This window comes from Theobroma cacao, chromosome 5 (genome assembly GCF_000208745.1).
Source record: "Theobroma cacao cultivar B97-61/B2 chromosome 5, Criollo_cocoa_genome_V2, whole genome shotgun sequence".
NCBI classification, from domain to species: domain Eukaryota; kingdom Viridiplantae; phylum Streptophyta; class Magnoliopsida; order Malvales; family Malvaceae; genus Theobroma; species Theobroma cacao.
In genome coordinates, this window is record NC_030854.1 from 30011578 (window position 1) to 30030711 (window position 19134).

Below are 19134 nucleotides of genomic sequence, written 5' to 3' on the forward strand. Positions count from 1 at the left end.
TAACGGCAGCATGTATAATATGGGGAAGGGTTTATATTTTTTTCATCTTTTATTTTTTTTCTCGTTTGATTGGCAATTATCTCAAGAAATAACTATAATATTGACTATTTTTTAAAATCATCCAAAAAGCTTAACTATTTATCATTGTATTTACTATTTTATGGTTGGGGAATAGCTTTTAAAATTGATAAGATTAAAATATCATTTATAAATGTGAAAAATTAAAACTCTAAACATTTAAATATTTTCTTTTTCTTCTCATTTTTTCACTTCTTTCTCTCTCTTCTCACATTCTTACCTCTTTTTCTCTCTTTAACCTCCAGTCGTTAGCGAAGGTAAGCACGACAACTACGAACAACGATGGTTCCAAGGCTAAATATGGTAAAAAAGCATCGATTTAGTGCTCTTTCGCAAAGTTTGATACAGGAGTTGCTGGATCTAGGGTCCACGGTCTGATCAAATCATAGGAAGTGCCAGATTTGATGCCTCTTGATGGTCAAATTCGACTACATGGTGCATCAAATTGATGTTTCATTATGTCGGTCACATTTCTAGCAGTCGACAAGGAAAAAAAAGAAAAAAAGAAAAAAAGAAAATTGATTTAAAATTAAAAGTTTAAAAATTAATTTTTAAATGATAAAAAATTAAAATTTTAATTATAATAATGTTTAAATTATAAAATAAAATATTAATGTTTAACTTATTAAATTTTATTAATATATTAAATTTTTATTAAAAATATAAATTAAAAAATAAAAAATACAAATAGAGAAAAAATAAAAAATTATGGTTGAAGTTAAGGAATAAAAAAATAAGTTTTATTTTAGTAAATAAATTTTTATAGTTGAAAATAAAAATAGAGATTAAAGACATTGATTAGGGAAAACTAAACACCATTTTTGTCTAAAAAGGAATACAACATTAAATTAACCGAAATATTAACAATTGATTAAGATTTATTTGTTTAACGAAATATGTATTAATAAATCTTTGTAGAATTATGGATAAAATTTAAAGAGGTAGTTGTATTATTATAATAAAATTTAAATTACTTCAAAAGAAAAAAAATTCAAAATTTAAGCAAACACTTAAACAGTGCATTTAGTAGTTAGTATTGTTTCATGTGCTATTAAAAATGTAAATAAACCAACGTTGGACTATAGATCCGAATTTAAACGGGTCGACCCGCCCGTAGTTGAAAACCTGATTACGGTTTTATTATTACAAGTAACTGCAAAAACCTAATCCCTGCAATCAGTGAAAGAGGGGAGAACGACAAAAGCCAAAAACAATGGGTGTGAAACTATTCAAAGACAACGAAGATGCACAAAACGATGACATATCGAAGATCGAAATCAACAAAGAATACGCTCGAAGATTCGAGCACAACAAGAAACGGGAGGATCTCCAGAGGTACGAGGAGCTGAAGAAGAGAGGACATGTGGAAGAATCTGATGATGAGTCAGATGAAGATTCTTCATCGTCTGATGGTGAGGATGAAGGTTTTGATGACAAAACTACACTCAGAAAGAAAGATGAGGATTTCTTTAAAGCTTTAATAATGGTGAGGAATTTCTTATCACTACACCTTCTTTAGTTATTTTAAACTCTAATTGTTGTCGTATTGTCGCTTTTTGATTTTTAACTGATTATGAGTTTGCTTTTTACGATTTTATTTTGACTTTTCTTTTTTTTAATGAAGAAAGAAGCGAACAGTGAGATAAATGTACAAAGTTTTTCAGGCACTGGGACTAGTTAGTGTGTTGGTAGGCTTTGCTTCACAAATGAATGGAAGAATTCTTCAATCTAATTGCCAAGTTTCATATCTGCCTTCTTATTTAATTGTAAAGTTGGAAGGAGTCTAATCAATTCTCCACTTCTTAATTGGTTGTTAAATTTAAGTTAGCAATGGACTCTGCTAGAATGATCCACAAATGGGATTGGATGCAGCAGCTGTGTTTTCAAGTTACATGCCTAGGCAATGAGGCGCATTGCAAATAAAAGGCCTTGCACCCCTTTGGGAGAAGTGCCTTTGATTGCACAAACAAGCGTGCCTGAACTAAGTATCATTTTGGTTTCTGTAGTTTTTAATTTATTTATCAGCTTTTCTTCTAATTGTCAAAAAAAGGCTAATATTAGCTCTGGTACATGCACAATTTTTTTGTTGAAGATTGAAGTGAACAAAACATTGAGCTATCTCTGATGATGATTTTTATCTTTGCAACACGTTAAACAATATAAGTGAAATCATAATTTTTAACTTATTAAATACAATGCATAGAATTTTCTTTATCCAATATATTATTTATAATATTAGCACCTTACTTCACTTAGTGAGCACTTATTATGTGCCTGCACGATATTTGAGTCGGTTGAGTGCCTCTTTTGCCCCGTGTGCATCGGGTGGTGGAGTTATGTTACTCCAACTACAACTCTTCCTTTTCCATCTAGAATCAGCATCTATTCAACAGCTTGAAGTTGACATGGATATGGGGCCTCAACCGTCCAAATAGAAGGGGAAATTTACAAAATATTGAACTCACTAGTGTTGTCAAAGGCACAAGGTGAACTCTAAGTGCTAGGACCCTTACATCACCTGAGGCACAAGGTGCAAAAGCACGTCCCCAAGTGAAGCAAGGTGCTAATTTCTAAAAGATAATTAATATGTACAGGACAAAGAAAATTCTTTGTATTATGTTTAGTAAGTGGAAAATATATTATTTTGTTAATAAGCATTGTAGTGTTTACTCCATTACATTGCTAAATGTGTTCCAAATATCAAGAATATCATAATTAATGTCAACAAACAAAGTTCCAAGTTTCCTTCACTTCCATCTACAATAAAAGATGTGCATAAATTATATTATTTAATTTTTATTCCTGTAATTAGAGCTGACTGACTTGCTTTGAACTGAGGACTTGTAAGTAATCTGAGATTACTGTTGTCTTTTACTACATTGGTATGAAAACTGAAGCTTGGCTAATTTATCAATGAATTCTTTTTGAAATATCAATGTTCTAACCTAGGTGAGAAGCCATGACCCCAGATTGAAGGAAAAAGATGTCAAGCTTTTTGAGTCTGATGATGATGAAAGCAGCAAACAAGAAGAAGAAAATGAGCCGAAAGAAAAGAAAGATAAGAAGGCAATGTATTTGAAAGATGTGGTGGCAAAACACTTAATGGAAGAAGGTCCAGATTTTCAGCAGCATGTTGCTGTTAATGACCTGAAAAAGAAGGTAAAGAGTTATGATGAAGAACAAGAAGAGATAAAGAAGGCTCTTTTGGATGCAACAGAAGAAGTTGACAATGAAGATGATGGGGATTTCTTGAGAGTAAAGGAAACAAAGGGTAAGGATGAGGGGGAAAAAGAAGATTTGGGTGATGGAGAGTTTTCAAAGAAGTTGGAAGAGTACTTTGGGGAAGATGAGAAAATGGATGAGAATACGAAGTTCTTGAAGGAGTTTTTCAAGAATAAGATGTGGATAGATAAGGAGAAGACGGCTGGAGATCTTGTGGTTGATAATGAGGCTGTGGATGACGCATTGAGGGATGAAGAGGAGATTGAGAGGCAAGAGGGGTATGAGTTGGAGTATAACTTTAGGCATGAGGAGAATGCAGAGGATAGAGTGATAGGGTACTCTAGGAAAGTAGAGGGATCAGTGAGGAAGAAGGAGAGCAAGAGGAAGGTACAGAGGGAGAGGAAGGAGGAGAGGATGAGGATTGCAGAGATGGAAAGGAAGGAGGAGTTGAAGCATCTGAAGAATTTGAAGAAGGAAGAAATTAAGGAGAGAATGAAGAAGGTTATGGAGATTGCAGGCATTAAGAGAGATGAGGAGTGTCCATTTAGTGCTAAGGATTTGGAGGAAGAATTTGATCCTGAGGAGTATGATAAGATGATGAAGGCTGCATTTGATGAGAAGTATTATGATGATGATGATATGGAGTTCAATAGTGATAGTGATGGAATTGAGAAACCAGACTTTGATAAAGAGGATGAGTTGCTTGGACTTCCTAAAGGATGGGATGTGCTTGAGTCTCATGAAGGGTTCTTGGCTGCAAGGGAAAGGAATAAACACAAGTTACAGAAGGGTGGGGGTAATGATACTGAAGGAGAAGAAGAAATGGGAGAAGAGGAGAAGGGTGAACTCAAAAATGAAGAAGAAGATGATGATGATGATGAGGGCAAAGAACACAAAAATGAAGATGAAGAAGATGATGAAGAAAGGAAGGAAGAGGAGATTGAGGAAGGTAAGCGGAAAAGGAAGCGTAAATTGTCTATTGTTCAGAAAGCTTTACAGGAAATGTGGGAGGAATTTTATAATTTGGACTATGAGGATACTATTGGAGACTTAAAAACGAGATTTAAATATGTCAAGACTAAACCGAATAGATATGGGTTGAAGCCTAAAGAGTTATTGACATTGGACGAGAAAGAGTTGAATCAGTATGTGTCCTTGAAGAAGCTTGCCCCGTATACGGATAAGGAATGGAAGGTACCCAATAGTAAGAGGTACCAGCAGAAATTGAGGATTAGGGAGCTTCTCAAGGAGAAGCAAAATTATCAAAAGGCTGGTAAGAAGAGGTCAAGAGATGCTGCTGAGCAATCGACTTCAAGAATTGGTGGTGGCAAGGAAGATAAGAAAGCAAAATTGGAGGATTCTGATGGCAATATGCTGAATTTATCTAACCAGGGCAAGAAAAAGCGTCGTCAAGCATCTAACATATCAGAGTCAAGGCGCAAGGCATATGGAATGATTTCTTCTAAACCAAAGAAGAACAAACTGAAGCACTGACCAGCTAGAGTAATTCGGTCTGAGTCAGTAGAGGTATTTCCTTGTGAGATTAGAATTTTATTCACTTATGTTTAAAAACTTTATTGTTGTGGGTTGTTTCTTTATGATGTATCTGATTAAATTGCGCCCCTCCCCCCCCCCTCTCCCCTTTCTCTTTATAATAAACTAATGGAGGAAGTTGAGATTGTGTCATATACTTGATTTTCTTATGCAGATAATTAGTAGCACACCTTACTAAGCTTTTCTGTTTGAAGAATTGGCTATTAATTAAAAATTTTTCTCAATATGTAGGTGAAATAATGGTACAAACTGGGTTTGATTGTGCGCTGGTCCTTGTTTCTCTGCATTAACAAGGGGAACTGCAAAAGAAAGGAGAAGACTGTCAGAGCATGCAAAATTTTATCTGCATACCCCATACAAGTGAGAGATAGAAGTCTATTGAGAGGTTCATAAAGGGCTTAGGTGATATATGCAAAAGAGCTTGTTGAAACCAATGCTTATTGAAAGACGAGAACTTGGAACACCTTCTTGGCAGTTGCCCATTTTGTTTTTAGGAGGGGGGAGGGGAAAGTCGAGGATATCTGCCTGACATTTTCTTTTCTCCTTTGGGCAGACAGACTGACAAAGATTATATAGTTTAGGATTTTTCTCATGACTTCCTGTTGATTTTTATACTACTAGTTTCCAAATCAAGATACTCTAGTTTAGCCTTCTGCAACATTTTGCCCTATGCTATAAATGCTTCTTTTTTTTGTCAACCAACTAAGGTCATATATTTCTATAGCCAATCTTCCTGAGGTTATCTACTAAATGTTTTAGATCCCCTCTGGGTTGCTATGCTATTTGGATGTTACTTTACTTTTTTTGTGCTAGGCAATTATTTTTAAGTGGACAAATGCCTGGATTTTGCAGGAGCTGCGATTAGAACCTTAGCCCTGCAAGATTTTCACCCCTAGGGGTGTTGAAGCGTTGGGACCAGGCCCCATCCTTTTCTGTATGGTACTTAGGCAAGGGAGAATGTTATCCTTCGATTGTGACAATGTCATTGGTTGTTACCTTGGTAAATGATGTTGGCTTATGAACTGCCTCTTCTCCCTTTGATTTTGCTGACAGTGAGATTCAATAAATATGAAGATATAAATTCCTTCTCTGGAAATTTTTTTTCCTCGTCTTGTTTTCCCTGAAGAAAAATCTTTGGAACTGAAAATGAAATACTAAATGCAGATGATAGAAGTAAAAAATGCATGTCAGTTTGTAGAACAGAGTAGGACCGTAAAAGTAGCCTGGATATCATTTTGCAATTGTTCGAATGCAGATTGAGAAAGGTAGAATGAGATACAGAGCACACATACAGGATTGAGAAATGATTGCTTAACGTGAAACGAGATATCATTCACATGATCATATAAGGTTGCATCTATGAAAGTTAGAGGCAAAAGTGGACTCATCCTCAGAGCATGGCATGGTTGGGCATGAGGTATACCGTAAACCATTTGCATGATGCTTTGATGAATCCTTTTGTATATTTGCTGAATTGCTAAGCTGAACATACAATGTGTAGAGGATTGATTGAATGGTTTCAGGGAGCATTATATTGATGTCAGTGAGGCTACAGAGAGGGAACCAAAGGGAATGTCATGAGTAAATGAAAAGCATGAACATGCTTTGAAGAGGGGAATGCCATAAACTCTAAACTGGTTGCAGGATACGTCCGAAAAGGATACTGGTCTCCTGTTTGGAATTTTACCTGGATGAAGGCAGTGAGGACAGGGATGATAAACACTAGAATGGCATGATGAGAAGCTGGAGTTGGCATTTTTTTGCACCCAGTAACATCTTGCACTGACGATAATGGGTTGTTGGCTTGGAAAGATCCTTCTCCATTCTCGGCGAACTCGTGTCGTTGCACAATCTGCCATTGCATCCTGAGTAAAAATTACAAAACACTATCCTGGGGACTAAAGCTGGTAATTGATGCATGTATAGTTGGAAGGATTAGATTTGTTTTACAGATGATTCGTATCTTCTCTTGCGCCCCACCATGTAGGGTAAAATGTTGACATTTGCGGCAATGATTCAGTGGCAAGATAATAAGAAGAAAGAGATGGCCAGAAGGGTGAGTAGATTAAGACAGCTGCTTTCGTGCACTTGATATCTTTCTAGGTTTAGACTGTTGTTTGGTCAATAGCCAAAATGGGCAGATACTGTTATATTTCTACACATTCATGTAAATAAAATGGAAAGTTCAGACCTTCACACTAGCAATGGAAACAAGCCTTCTAGATAGGAGTAAGGGCTTTTGCTTTTTGTTTTTCCCCTTTTATACTATAGTATTCTTTTTTTGTTTATAACTATAGTTTTGCAGTCAATTTGCTCATATTTAAATTTATACCATTTTATAAGTAGAAATATATCATTCACTTTATCCGAAAAAAAAAAGGAAAAGAATTTTGTGTTGTTGGCATTCATTCTTACTATTTAGTTTAATTATTTTACCATTTGATTTCATTTGTTTTAAAAGTAAAAGTAAATTTCATTCTGTTTCCAATTAGTAAGAGGTTTCTCTATTTAATTTTAGAACTTACGATTGAATTTGATTGAGTCTTAAAAGAAGTTGAGCTTTTATGTAATTTAGAATAAACAAAAATATTATGAAATGTTTCATTATATTTTACATTAAATTTATCAAACGTTATTTTAATTATAATTTTAGAACAATGTTATTCAAAAGGACATTTCCTATTATAAATAATGTATTATTATTATTTTTTTGAATTTGATAAAATAATACATTAAATAAATTTAACAGACCTTGTTTCTCATATCTCACGCATTTCAGCTTCCAATCCCTCAACATAAACCCTAATGGTACGTTTGGTTAGCGGAATAAACAAGAATGGAATAGAATAGTTATTATGTGGGAATAGAATAGAATAATTATTACTTAATTTGGTACAACAAAGAGAATATGATAAGAATAATTATTATAACTTATTACAGTATTTAGTTGGTAACAATAACTTTAAAACAAGAAAGAATAGAAAATAAAAAAGATAAAAATACCCTTTATTATTTATATGACTATTTATTTTTATTAGATTTTTTAAAAATAATATGGTTTATAAGTTAACAAAAATCTAGTTGTGTTTGAACATCATTGTTGTATAACTTTTTAATTTATGTTTTGGTATTTGTTATTGATGTTTGTCATAACAATTATTCAATTCATAATCCTGTTTAAGGCTAGTTATATTTACTTTGTAATGCAGTTTTACAGATACGACTGTTAGAAAAGGTGTGACAACAATAATGAGAGATGTTGAGACTATGACAAAAACTTCTTGCATGGATTTCGTTTTGGAAGAAGGTGAAAACCATGAAAACATAGATGCAACAAAGGCCAAGTCATTAACAAATCTTGTCGTCCAAAGTGACCTAAGAATGCCTTTGTTTTTTACTAGTAAGTGTGTACATATGTTGCTTTTTTTTTATTTGACATAATTGTAAGTATTATTGTTCATTACATTGTGAAATTTATTATATATTGATATTTATGTTGACGNATAATTTAAATATTAATATTTAATTTAATTTAAATATTATTATGATTAATTTTTATTTTATTTTATTTTTTAAATATTAATAATTGGTAAATTATTTAAAATATTAATAATTGATGACTTAATTGTTAATATTTTTGTATAATTTAAATGATATTATGCTTATTTATTTTTAAATAATACTAATTTATAATTTATTTTATTAATAATTGATAATTAAATATTAATATTTTATTTATAATTTAATATTAATATTTTATTAAAAGTTGGTATTAAGTGAGAGAAAGAGGAGAGAGAAAAAAATAATATTTTATATAAATAAAATTATAATTTTTTAAACTTATAAAGAGTATTTTTGTTTTTTTCAATTTTTGATTTTATTCTTCAATGAAATAACTAATATTATGAGAGAGAAGATGGTATTAACTATTTTTTGATTTTGAAAGATTTTGAAGAATAACCATTCTTATGAAATGATTATTCTTTAGACTATTTTTTAATTAAATAAAAAAATTAAAATTTTTTGAAAATAAAGGAAGAATGACTAACCAAACATGCTATAAAAAGAATGAAGTCGCAAGAGAAAGAAAGGAAGACAAAAAAACGAACAACCTGATCCAGAAAATGTACAGGTGTCAAGTGGAAAACGCATCTTGAGCAACGAACTCCTGTCCCGTTAGCAAAACTCCAGAAAACCAACACGTGCCGGCAGCAAGGGCAACCCAAAGCGCGTATGCTCCAATCTCTCCCGCTGCTCCCTGACTTCCTGCTCCGCTCTCTCTTCGATTTCATCGACCCCAAGGAATAACTAAACACATGCACTTCCCCCCTCTTCTCGACGGATTCCCCCAAACTCTTTCATTCTCTCTCTCTCTCTCTTATAAGTTCTCTTTCTCGTTTCCTTTTCTTTTCCTTTCTCTCCTACGAATACAGAGACATTTCTTTTCCTCTCTGTCTGTCTCTTGAACAAATAAATGGCGTCTTCTCTCTCAACAACGGCCTCCGCTTCCTTCTCTTCCGTCGCTAAAACCGCCGCTACCTTGCCTCATTCTACTAACCTTCCGCTCTCGAAGGTCTCCTTCCGCTTCTCTCCGAAGCCAAACTTCGGACTCTTCTCCAAGGTAACAAAAATACTCTAAATTCCCTCTCTTTCATATTTTAAACTCTTCTCCAAGGTAACAAAAATACTCTAAATTCCCTCTCTTTCTTATTTTAAACTCTTCTCCAAGGTAACAATAATACTCTAAATTCCCTCTCTTTCTTATTTTAATAATTTTTCATGAAAATTTTAGCGGCTTAGAATCTGTTGATGCCAAATGCGGGAGCTGGAATAGATAGTAAATCTAATTTTTCTGAATCTTTGATTAGATTTTTTTCTATGTTTAAGTTTGAGAGAAGTGGAGTGTAGATTTCTGATCTCTATTGTTTGAACAATTTCAAACTTGATTCGATGTGTTTTTTCTGATGAAATTAGTAGCATAGAAAAGAGAAGATTATTGTTCATCTTTGTCTTTATTTTGCTCGCTTTTGGAAATGTGGATAATGCTGTTTTGTATGTATAGAGGCCTAATATTTTAGGCTTTGGTTGCTATTATTGGATATACAAGTAAGCAATATTTTTGATGAATTACAAATAGATATCTTAACTTTTTTGAAATTGAAAAATGTTGAAATGTGTGTGGCATTTTATCTTGTTTTAAGCAAATATGAAATTTCTTTTCTAGCAATATTTGGAAAAGAGAAAGCAAGTGGCAATGAGGAATAAAAGGAAAAATATTGAAAAACTTATTTTTCTATGAGTTTGTAATTAAATAGCTATATTTATTTACTTTGTTTCTCTTGATTGTTCTGTGTTATAAATCAAAAAGAAGTTTATTCAATGATCTAGGAATAGACAGAAAAGTAGGGGAGGGAAGCAATAAAATTAGTTCCTTTTTCTGATTTGTCCATGTTCCTACCACAACAACTAATTGCATGCCACCTCACGGCATGGTCTAGTGCTTTTGTCATTTGGCCATGAAAGTGCAAAACATATGAGTTTTGATGCTGGTGCTTTCTTTCCATGAATTTTCAAGCAGCTCGCTTCGTGATATGTCGTGTTTCTATGTGCTAGAATTGTAATTTTGTTTGCTATGAGTTGAATGTGTAGAGATGTCAATGGGTAGGGTACCCATTAGTTTTTAGGTACCTTGACCTGAACTTGATTATTTGATAAGGTACTTGAACATAAATGCTTAATTAAATTTTCTAGCAAGCTGTTAAATACCCCTACCCGTTAAATACCCGATTAAAATAAATTTAAAAATCAATATTTTTGTTTATTATTAATGAAAATTAAATAAATAAATAAAATTTATTTCCTAAAAAAATTTAAAGTTTAAAATCTTATTTAGAAAAATTAATTAGTTTTTAGCAAATATTATTAATCATGAGGAATTCATAAACCAAAATTAATATATAAAATTAAAATATAATTTTAAAAATCATAATTTATAACTGGGTTTAGGGAGTGGGTATCCTAAGACTACTACTCGATGGTTAGTTGGTTTACTACCTGAACCAATTATAAGGTACTTTAATCTTACTTAATTGGGTCGGGTAATGGATGGTATCTAATTAGAGGGTACCCATTGACATCTCTACGTATGTGCACCTTTGTGTAACATAAGAATTTTATGAATAAGTGCAGCAGTGAAAGGTTATTGTTTTAGCATAATGTCTACACCATTGTTTATGTTATATTTGCAACCATAAGCCTAAGTATTTCTCAGTGGTCTCTTACTTATGCATCTTTCGTCAAATAAAAAAACTTGTCAGTTTCTTTTCTCGTTTTTTTTTGGACATGTTAGTTCAGTTATAGTAAACATTAATTTAAGCCAAACACATTTTGTAAGAGTCTGTGTGAAACTAAATACAAATTGGAAACTAGTTATGTGTAAGGTAGTTAAAGGAAATGTACATGCTAGGAAAGTGACCATATATATACTAATATATAACTGAGATTTGATGCTTTAGATTCATTTACATTTTATAAATCAAACTCAGATATGCCACTTCACTTCAAGCACCAAGGCATTATGTGTCAACTTCAAAGGACTAAAACCAAAGTTTTAGTACGCAAAAAGATTTTATAGTATTGGAGCTTTATTGGTTTAGTAGGATCATAGAATGTTCATGGCAGTATTTTATTTGAGGAGCTAGTAAAGCAGCTTCATTGCTTCTTTAGTTTTAGCGACTACCAGTTTTAAAAGCATTTTTTATGTTTTTCATTCTTGGAAGTTTGACCAAAAATCAGCATAATCTGTTAATTGCTAAATTCCATTACAAGGGTACATTGCATGATCAACTATTTTAGAATTTCATGAAGTAAAAGAAATTACTGATAAAGAGTATAATGTTCTTTAGGCACTACAATAGAAAAAAATCATGCAACTTGTTCTTAGGATGACTTCAATTTGGTATTTATTGGGCTGTTATTTAGCAGTACAATCTCAAATTCAGTACTCCTGTTAGAGATAGTTGTTAAAAAGCAATAGAAATGATAATCAATTATTGATATCTAATAAATGTTTTAACTCTTTTCATGTATTTAAGACCCATTTGGTCATATTCATTAGAGAAGTCATCTTATCATCTATTGCATCAGATAAGTTGTGCTTTTATTTATCTTATATTATACCGAGAATTTAACAAGGAGTCTACAAATTGCTGTTCTTTTTAGGATTTATAAGTAAGAAGAATGCATTACATGTATGATTTCTATTTAAGGACATTGTTAACCTTTTACGTATTAAGGAAGTGTTGAGTCTATTATTGAATTTACGTCAATTCATTTTCATTTTCAACATAATTCTATTAGCTTAGTTGACTATACTTAAGCTGGTCTTTAACTGAATGACACTCCACACGTGTATTTGCCTAGATTTTTTGTGGTCCAAAACTCGTCTGAAACCTTTATTGTGCATGAGGATCACTGTCAAAATATAAAATACACTAGATGCATGAGATTGAAATCATTGAAGAAAGTGCAGTAAATTGTTTACTATTTACATGTTTTAATAGATTGTGAGCATGAGATACATGAACACTAATTTAAAAATTTAAAATGTAGAAATTCATTGATTTAAGAAGTTAATAGTGGGAGTTAAGATGGAGTCATGTGTAATACTAATATCAAAGATGTAGCTTGACTGCATAACATACGGTCCAAGTAAATAATGGGGGTTTACTTAAAGGCAAACATAATTAAGAATATAATTATGTAATGATGAAAAAAGTTTGAAATCTGAATAAAAACTTTGTAATTTGCCATGTGGTTTTCTTGAGGAAGGACTTGTGATCTTATCTATTCATCATTTTACTTATCTGTGCTGGAAATTTATCGTATTCTTTGATTGAATATGGGCATTTGGGTATAAACCTCCAAATAAGTCAGCACTTGCGAAATGTCAAGCGTGTCTCTGTTAGACATGCATTTATGTGCAACACCTACACTTGAGACCAACAACATAGCCTAGCATTATTTACATGTTTAACAAGTAAAGGTAATTCTTTATATAACCATTGCCATTATTATTACAGAGTTGAACTTAAAAAATGACCTTCTTGAAGCATCCATTTGATTTATGAAACTTTTCCTTTAAATCTTATGTGTATTATCCATCTTTAAGTGGGAAGGGCGTCCAATTAGAACTTAATTTTCTTTGTTAAGATAAAGTGTAGAATTCTCGAATAGCTCCTTGTATGTATACATATATATTACGTGGTTTGAATCACTGCATAGTGAAATAGTTATCTGTTCCACCAGTACATATCCTTTTAATATGTTAATATCATATTTTAAAAAATTTAAGCCGAAAGTTTGTTTTTTGAAAAGTAATTTAAGCCAAAAGTTAGGGATGGCAAAAGGGTAATGTGGGAGTCTTCTGCGTAAGGTGGCTCTTTTTTTATTATTACTATTTAAATAATGTTTTTAGAAATAAACATGAGGTGGAATGATATAGGCTGGAGACAAAAGGACACCAGGAATGGTTATAAATTACAGTTCCTTTGTGCAATTATAGGTTTTTTTTTATTATTTAAATAATATTTTTGGTAATAAACATGAGGTGGAATGATACAGGGTGCAGACAAAGAGAGACACCAGGGATGGTTATATATTTCAGTTCCTATGTGAAATTATAGTTATTATTAGATGAAACATAAATCTATATATTTATTTTTATAATTTAAGTCATACTTACGAGAAAACAAACATGGAAATCTGCAGTTTTGACCGCACAATCTAATATTATTGGAATAATCAGCATGATAAATCTTGAGAGGAGGATAATTTTCTTTGAAGGACTAGTTTAGAACATTTAGAATAAAATGACATGTTCACCTCTTTTGACATGGTGACAGTATCATACATCATGGTGCAAAGTTAAATGACATATTTAGGATGCGTTTAATGCTTCCAATAACACAATCACAATGCCATACAAATCCATGATCAGTTAAATAAAGAGCAGGTAATACATGCAGCTGGAAACCTTTATGGTAGACCAATGTGGTTGGCAGATTTTTAGCATGCAAAATAAGATGTGGTGAAGTTTTCCATTAAGTCTGACAAGATGATCTTCTCTCTCCTTTCTCACTCTCAACCAACAGAGTTATTTGCAAATAAGCAGTTGGTTTTTCTAGTCTTATTATGTATTGTGGAGGTCATACATGCAATAAAATATTGATAATGATGGGCTTATCAGAAGTTGAAACTTGACATCTGTCTCCTTGTACAGACCTAAAAGATTTTGCTTTTTGACAGAATTTACATATTCACTTGGAGATGTTTAAAAAACTAGCTGAAACTTTTTTTTTTTCAGTTAAGTGTCTTTCAACTCCTGGTTTTCTATGTTGGATTGAAATTTTTGCCGGTTTCTATACTGTAGGGTTTGCAGCATAGTCAGAACTGTTCCATAGTGGTGAAAGCCCAATTGAATGAGGTAAGCTTCTTTAAATGGTTTTGGTTAGAGGATCTGTTTTCAAATTTTCGTTCCTTCCTGGACACACTTTTGGGATCATCTGTTGCCTTCAAGGTTTCCGTAGATGGATCATCAAAAGCTTCAGCTACATCTCCAGACAAATCAGGGCCTCCAACAGCGGAAGCTAAGGATGCTAAGCCATCAAGTGATGCATCTCCTCCAGCTTTGGCCACAGAAGAATCAATCTCTGAGTTCCTTAATCAAGTTTCAAGTCTAGTCAAGTATGCTGTTCCTTGATAGATTGTGTGCTGTTTTTCTTTACCCCTTAGTATGCTCAATGCAATAGTTTTTACTGTCTTGTTGTAGGCTAGTTGATTCAAGAGATATTGTGGAGTTGCAACTGAAACAACTTGATTGTGAACTGACAATCCGGAAAAAGGAGGCCATGTCCCAACCACCGTCTGCAGCTCCAGTTGTTATGATGCAGTCACCATCTCTACCACCAGTAATGCCTCCAAACCCAGCTGTCCCTGCCCCTGCACCTTCTGGTCCAGTATCTCCTGCCCCAACTCCGGCTGCTCCTAAGTCAGCCAAATCATCGCTTCCACCTCTTAAATGTCCAATGGCAGGCACATTCTACAGAAATCCAGCTCCTGGTGAACCGCCATTTGTAAAGGTGTAACATTTATACTTGTTGATTTGCTTGGATTTTGATGACATTTCTACCGTGTCAATATCATGTCTCTGCAGTTGATTCTCTGTGGACTTATATGAAAGGCTTTTTCTGTAGGTTGGGGACAAAGTGCAGAAGGGTCAGGTCATATGCATTATTGAGGCAATGAAGCTGATGAATGAAATAGAAGTAAGCTCTATTCTTTCTGCCTAGAAAAGATATTATGATTGTAGTCGTACAAAGATTACTGTTTCTTAATTTTTCCTCAGTTATTGGTCATCATAGAATTTGCATTATGGAATAATGTTTATTAGTTTAGGTCTGAACCATGGAGCTAAAGAAAGTTGGAGATAAACTCTGAAGCTCTTTGATATTTGAAATGCCTTTTAATTTGCATATTGGAACGTGGACAGGAATTAGATCATAAATGTGTTTATTAAGGTTACTGTCCTAAAATCATATTTGGTATAAAGGCTGTTAGGACAGCTTATGTAAGATATTGGAAAAAAGTCCTGTTCACTCATAAAAATCAATGCCGCTGCAGCTTGCAGTATTGTTAGGGTTAGGAGTATGGAATCAGTGCTCATTCATGCATTATTTTATAGAAAAAAAATCTGGTTAAGTACTTTCTTTGGATTAATGTTGGCTGTGGCTTTTGTTGCTAAAGAATTCGGTGGCTGTGGCCCTGCTAAGGTTTATAGTGCTTTGGATGCAGAGATAATGGGAAACTAAGGAGAGGGAGAAGAGAATATCAACTTAGATGCTCAGTTAATACAGTCTAGTTCTTGTCTGTGCCTATGTATTTTGTCAAAAATACTCTGTCTAGGAGAGAAAGTCTCTGTATTATATTCATAACTATCAAATTTTAAGATGGAATTGTCTTCTCAACCTTCACCTCCTAGAGAATTGGCTTTGTGAAATATTTATCAACATATAAATTTATGAATTATAAAATTGACCTTACTACCTAATACTATTCAAAATAACCCATTTAGATATGTTGAAGACACAGTAAATTTTCTTTTAGGCTCAAGTTGTCATTGTTAGATTGTCTATGCTACATCTCGGAAGGCATGGGATTCACCTTGGCCTAATGTTTATGTTGGAACTTCATGTTTTGGTGAATGATTTTACATTGGTTGCTTCAAAATGATGTCAGAGGCAGCTGCTATACCTGACGCCTCCTGTCTGTAGCCTCCCCGTTTAACTATGTGGCCAGCCTAATCAATTATAACTTTGGTTTTTCCCTAGCCTGGCTTTGATCTGGTCTCAGAGTGTCTATACAAAACTGTACGCCATATAGCCCTTAACTGAACAGTAGAGAAAGAGATTTCATGTTGCCAGGCCCTACTAATCCGGGATTATGGCTTGGTTGAGTTGAGTTATCTCACATTATAAGGGATTTGGGCTTCACCTTAATACAAACATATAAGCTAGGCCAGTCAAAAATGGCTAGTTAGTTTCATATTGAATGCTTTAATAATCACGAAAATGGTAACCTTGGAAATATTCAAAAATATCCAAGATGAGTATGTGGAATGATTGATGAAAAACTGAGAGATGAATATAGAGTGGAATTGATGGTCAATAATTCCTGAGTGCAATCTTTTTTGGTATATAAAGAGACTTTTAGACAAAATTGTAGATAAATGATAACAACAAGAGAGACTTTTTGCGCTAAATGGGTGATGAAATTTGGAAGTACCTCAGAAGTTGAAATTATGTTAAAAGCTTTTTTGTATCCTCAGTAATGCTTTATGGTATGAAGTGTTGTGTAGGTGGAGAATATGAGTATGAAAAGAGTGTGATCCAAATGGGAATATTGAAATGGATGTATGTTAAGATGCCAAAAAGAAAGAAAAAGATTGAAGGAGAATGACTTCATTTATTTATTTTTTAAAATTAAAGTTGACATAATCTTTAGATAAACTGGGAAAAAAGGATGCTTAGTGAATTTGGTCATATGCAGCATCAATATAGATGCAATTGGATGAAAAATGATTTTTAATAGAAGTTGCAAAAAAGAGTGAAAAAGATTATGTTAAGTGTCGGACAAGAGTATGCTTTAAAATAGGCAGAATGGAAGGAAAAGATTCATGTAATTGACATCAAGAAGTTTGTTTTTAGGATCTGGTTAGGTTTTTCGAATGCTTAAGGCACAAAGTTCTAACTGAAACTTGAGGCAAGCTTGACTGAAACTTAAACCCTGCAATTCTGGTGATCATGGTATGATACTGTGCTGCAGGTTTCATTTAGATTGCCAGTTATGCTTCCTTGATTACACTCTAACCTTAACGAGATCTGATATCTATTATCCTCTCAAAGCTAAAAAATGTTCCAAACTTTATTAATGAACATGTTGCAGTTTTAATAGTGGATGGCAGTGCTTAAATGAGGTTCATTGCAAACTGTTTCTTGTTATCTTTTGGTCTCAGTCATTAGGAAATATATGAGTAGCTATTGGCTTAAATTAGTTGGTTTATGGGTTATATGTTTGAGATTAAGCCAGTGAAAGGCATAGGGTTCTGATTAGTATTTTCTAGTGAGCACTCTCAATAACGAACCTGAAAGCTGCACTCGATTTGCTTGGGCACCCAGTGATTATAGCCTCTGATTACAGCACTAGCAGACTGTAATATGTAATGCAGCCCTTAACTAAGACTGTTTTGTTGCATCCACAGTTTATGAAATTTTCGAACTGTCTGTTATGTGACTGACTGTAACTGCAAAATTGTAATTGTAATTTCTTTAGGCTGATCAATCTGGAACCATCGTTGAGATCCTTGTAGAAGATGGCAAGTCAGTTAGCGTTGACATGGTGATTATTCTTGGCACAACCCTGATTTCACAATATATATATATATGTATATATCCTCGCTTTGTTGCCCTGATAGTCTTGTTTATCATCTTTACAGCCTCTGTTCGTGATTGAACCCTGAAACTGAGACTCTTGAGTAGGCAAAGCCAAACGATGGAGTAAAAATTAGGGAGGGCAGGCTGATTTTGTGTTTTCCTTGGTAATGTTGAGTTGCGGCTTTGGTTGTGATAGAATGTTTTGCTTGAGTTGGTGGAGATGCAAATGACTTGTTACCATTATGAAATGTCTACTTTTGATTATTACTTCAGTTGGAAGTAGTTTTTTTTTTTTTTTTTCTCTTTCTTTCTTTCTTTCTTTTTTTCGCTTTTCCAAAATTTGGATTTCATTAATTAGACTAATAAATGAAGGGCGAGCGTCTTCTGTAGTCTGGTCTTGCTTATACATTTCTAGTTTTATACCCTGTATATTCTATAGATGAGTGAGTTAATTTATAATATTTCATGCTCGAATTGGCTTAAGCAAAATTCTGATTCGGTGAACTTTGTAGAGGGGTTCTTGGATAAGGAGAGAGGAAGTGATGTAAATAAGTAAAATGATGTGTTGAAGGCAGCGAAGAGTAAGATTGGAATAATTTTTGAAGTCCAAAATGTTGTGGCAGGTTTAGTGTATAAGAGAATTTGAGAGAGTATTTAAAGAAAGAGTTAAAAGAGTGAAAATGTATTTATTTTGACCAAGAAAACCTATTCAGCTCAAATGAGCTGTCAAGAGTAAATTTTAATATAAATAATGAGTCATTTTACAAAAAAAAAAAATTATTTACATAATAGATAATGATTACTGAAAAGAGTTTTATTGGACATAATAGATAACAATTACTTGAACTCATTACGAGATCATTAAAGGAGTAACATTCACGTTTGTATCTTGATAAAAGATTAAGTGAAAAATCTTTTAATTATATCATATATTTGTTTTTTGTTTTTTTTATATTTTTTATAACCTTATAAATATTATAAAATAATTTTTAAAGAAACAATAAGTTAAAAAACAAAATCAAGCATTTACATTTGTTCCTCGCTTAAAATTCTACATGAAAAAGAGTTTTTCATGCATCACAAAATATAAAATTAAAATAATTTAATCTCGTCCATGTCTAGGCGAGACATGTTTTATTGCTTGTGCATGTTTTGCTAGTACAATCTTAAGAACTTGTGGGCTAAAAAACCCTTAAAATCAATGATTAATTTTACTTAATCGAAGGTAATTATATTTTTATTAATTTAAAAAATTTATTTAATTTAAAATAAAAATTAAAAAAATTTATGA

The 19134-nt window shown here is 32.9% G+C and overlaps 2 protein-coding genes across 7 annotated transcripts; both read left to right on the top strand.

Annotated features, from left to right (window-relative positions):
• Nucleotides 1226–7101, top strand: LOC18599282 (protein KRI1 homolog). 5 transcript variants are annotated; one of them, XR_001928083.1, is made up of 4 exons: nucleotides 1226–1564; nucleotides 3028–4827; nucleotides 5086–6271; nucleotides 6356–7101. XR_001928083.1 is itself a non-coding variant. In XM_018121518.1 (3 exons), exons 1-2 carry the CDS (start codon nucleotides 1292–1294, stop codon nucleotides 4792–4794), a joined length of 2040 nt encoding a protein of 679 aa, XP_017977007.1. In that variant the 5' UTR covers nucleotides 1226–1291; the 3' UTR covers nucleotides 4795–4827; nucleotides 5086–7101. The 5 variants fall into 5 exon arrangements, 2 of the variants coding, with proteins under 2 accessions (XP_017977007.1, XP_017977008.1); XR_001928085.1 differs by having other exon boundaries at nucleotides 6378–7101; XR_001928084.1 differs by having other exon boundaries at nucleotides 5086–5854; nucleotides 6110–7101.
• On the top strand, nucleotides 9086–18261 carry LOC18599284 (biotin carboxyl carrier protein of acetyl-CoA carboxylase, chloroplastic). Of its 2 annotated transcripts, XM_007029190.2 has the most exons (7): nucleotides 9089–9475; nucleotides 14285–14338; nucleotides 14432–14598; nucleotides 14684–14993; nucleotides 15108–15179; nucleotides 17743–17808; nucleotides 17906–18261. In XM_007029190.2, the coding sequence occupies exons 1-7, from the start codon at nucleotides 9329–9331 to the stop codon at nucleotides 17927–17929; spliced, it is 840 nt and encodes a 279-aa protein (XP_007029252.1). In that variant the 5' UTR covers nucleotides 9089–9328; the 3' UTR covers nucleotides 17930–18261. The 2 variants fall into 2 exon arrangements, with proteins under 2 accessions (XP_007029253.1, XP_007029252.1); XM_007029191.2 differs by lacking the exons at nucleotides 17743–17808; nucleotides 17906–18261 and adding an exon at nucleotides 15706–15909 and having other exon boundaries at nucleotides 9086–9475.

Bases quoted from the DNA above. Each gene is read 5' to 3' on its own strand.
- LOC18599284 (XM_007029190.2), top strand. From the start codon at position 9,329: ATGGCGTCTTCTCTCTCAACAACGGCCTCCGCTTCCTTCTCTTCCGTC. The intron at 9,476-14,284 runs GTAACAAAAATA...TCTATACTGTAG, and splicing joins ACTTCGGACTCTTCTCCAAG to GGTTTGCAGCATAGTCAGAA. The intron at 14,339-14,431 runs GTAAGCTTCTTT...GTTGCCTTCAAG, and splicing joins TGAAAGCCCAATTGAATGAG to GTTTCCGTAGATGGATCATC.
- LOC18599282 (XM_018121518.1), top strand. From the start codon at position 1,292: ATGGGTGTGAAACTATTCAAAGACAACGAAGATGCACAAAACGATGAC. The intron at 1,565-3,027 runs GTGAGGAATTTC...GTTCTAACCTAG, and splicing joins TCTTTAAAGCTTTAATAATG to GTGAGAAGCCATGACCCCAG.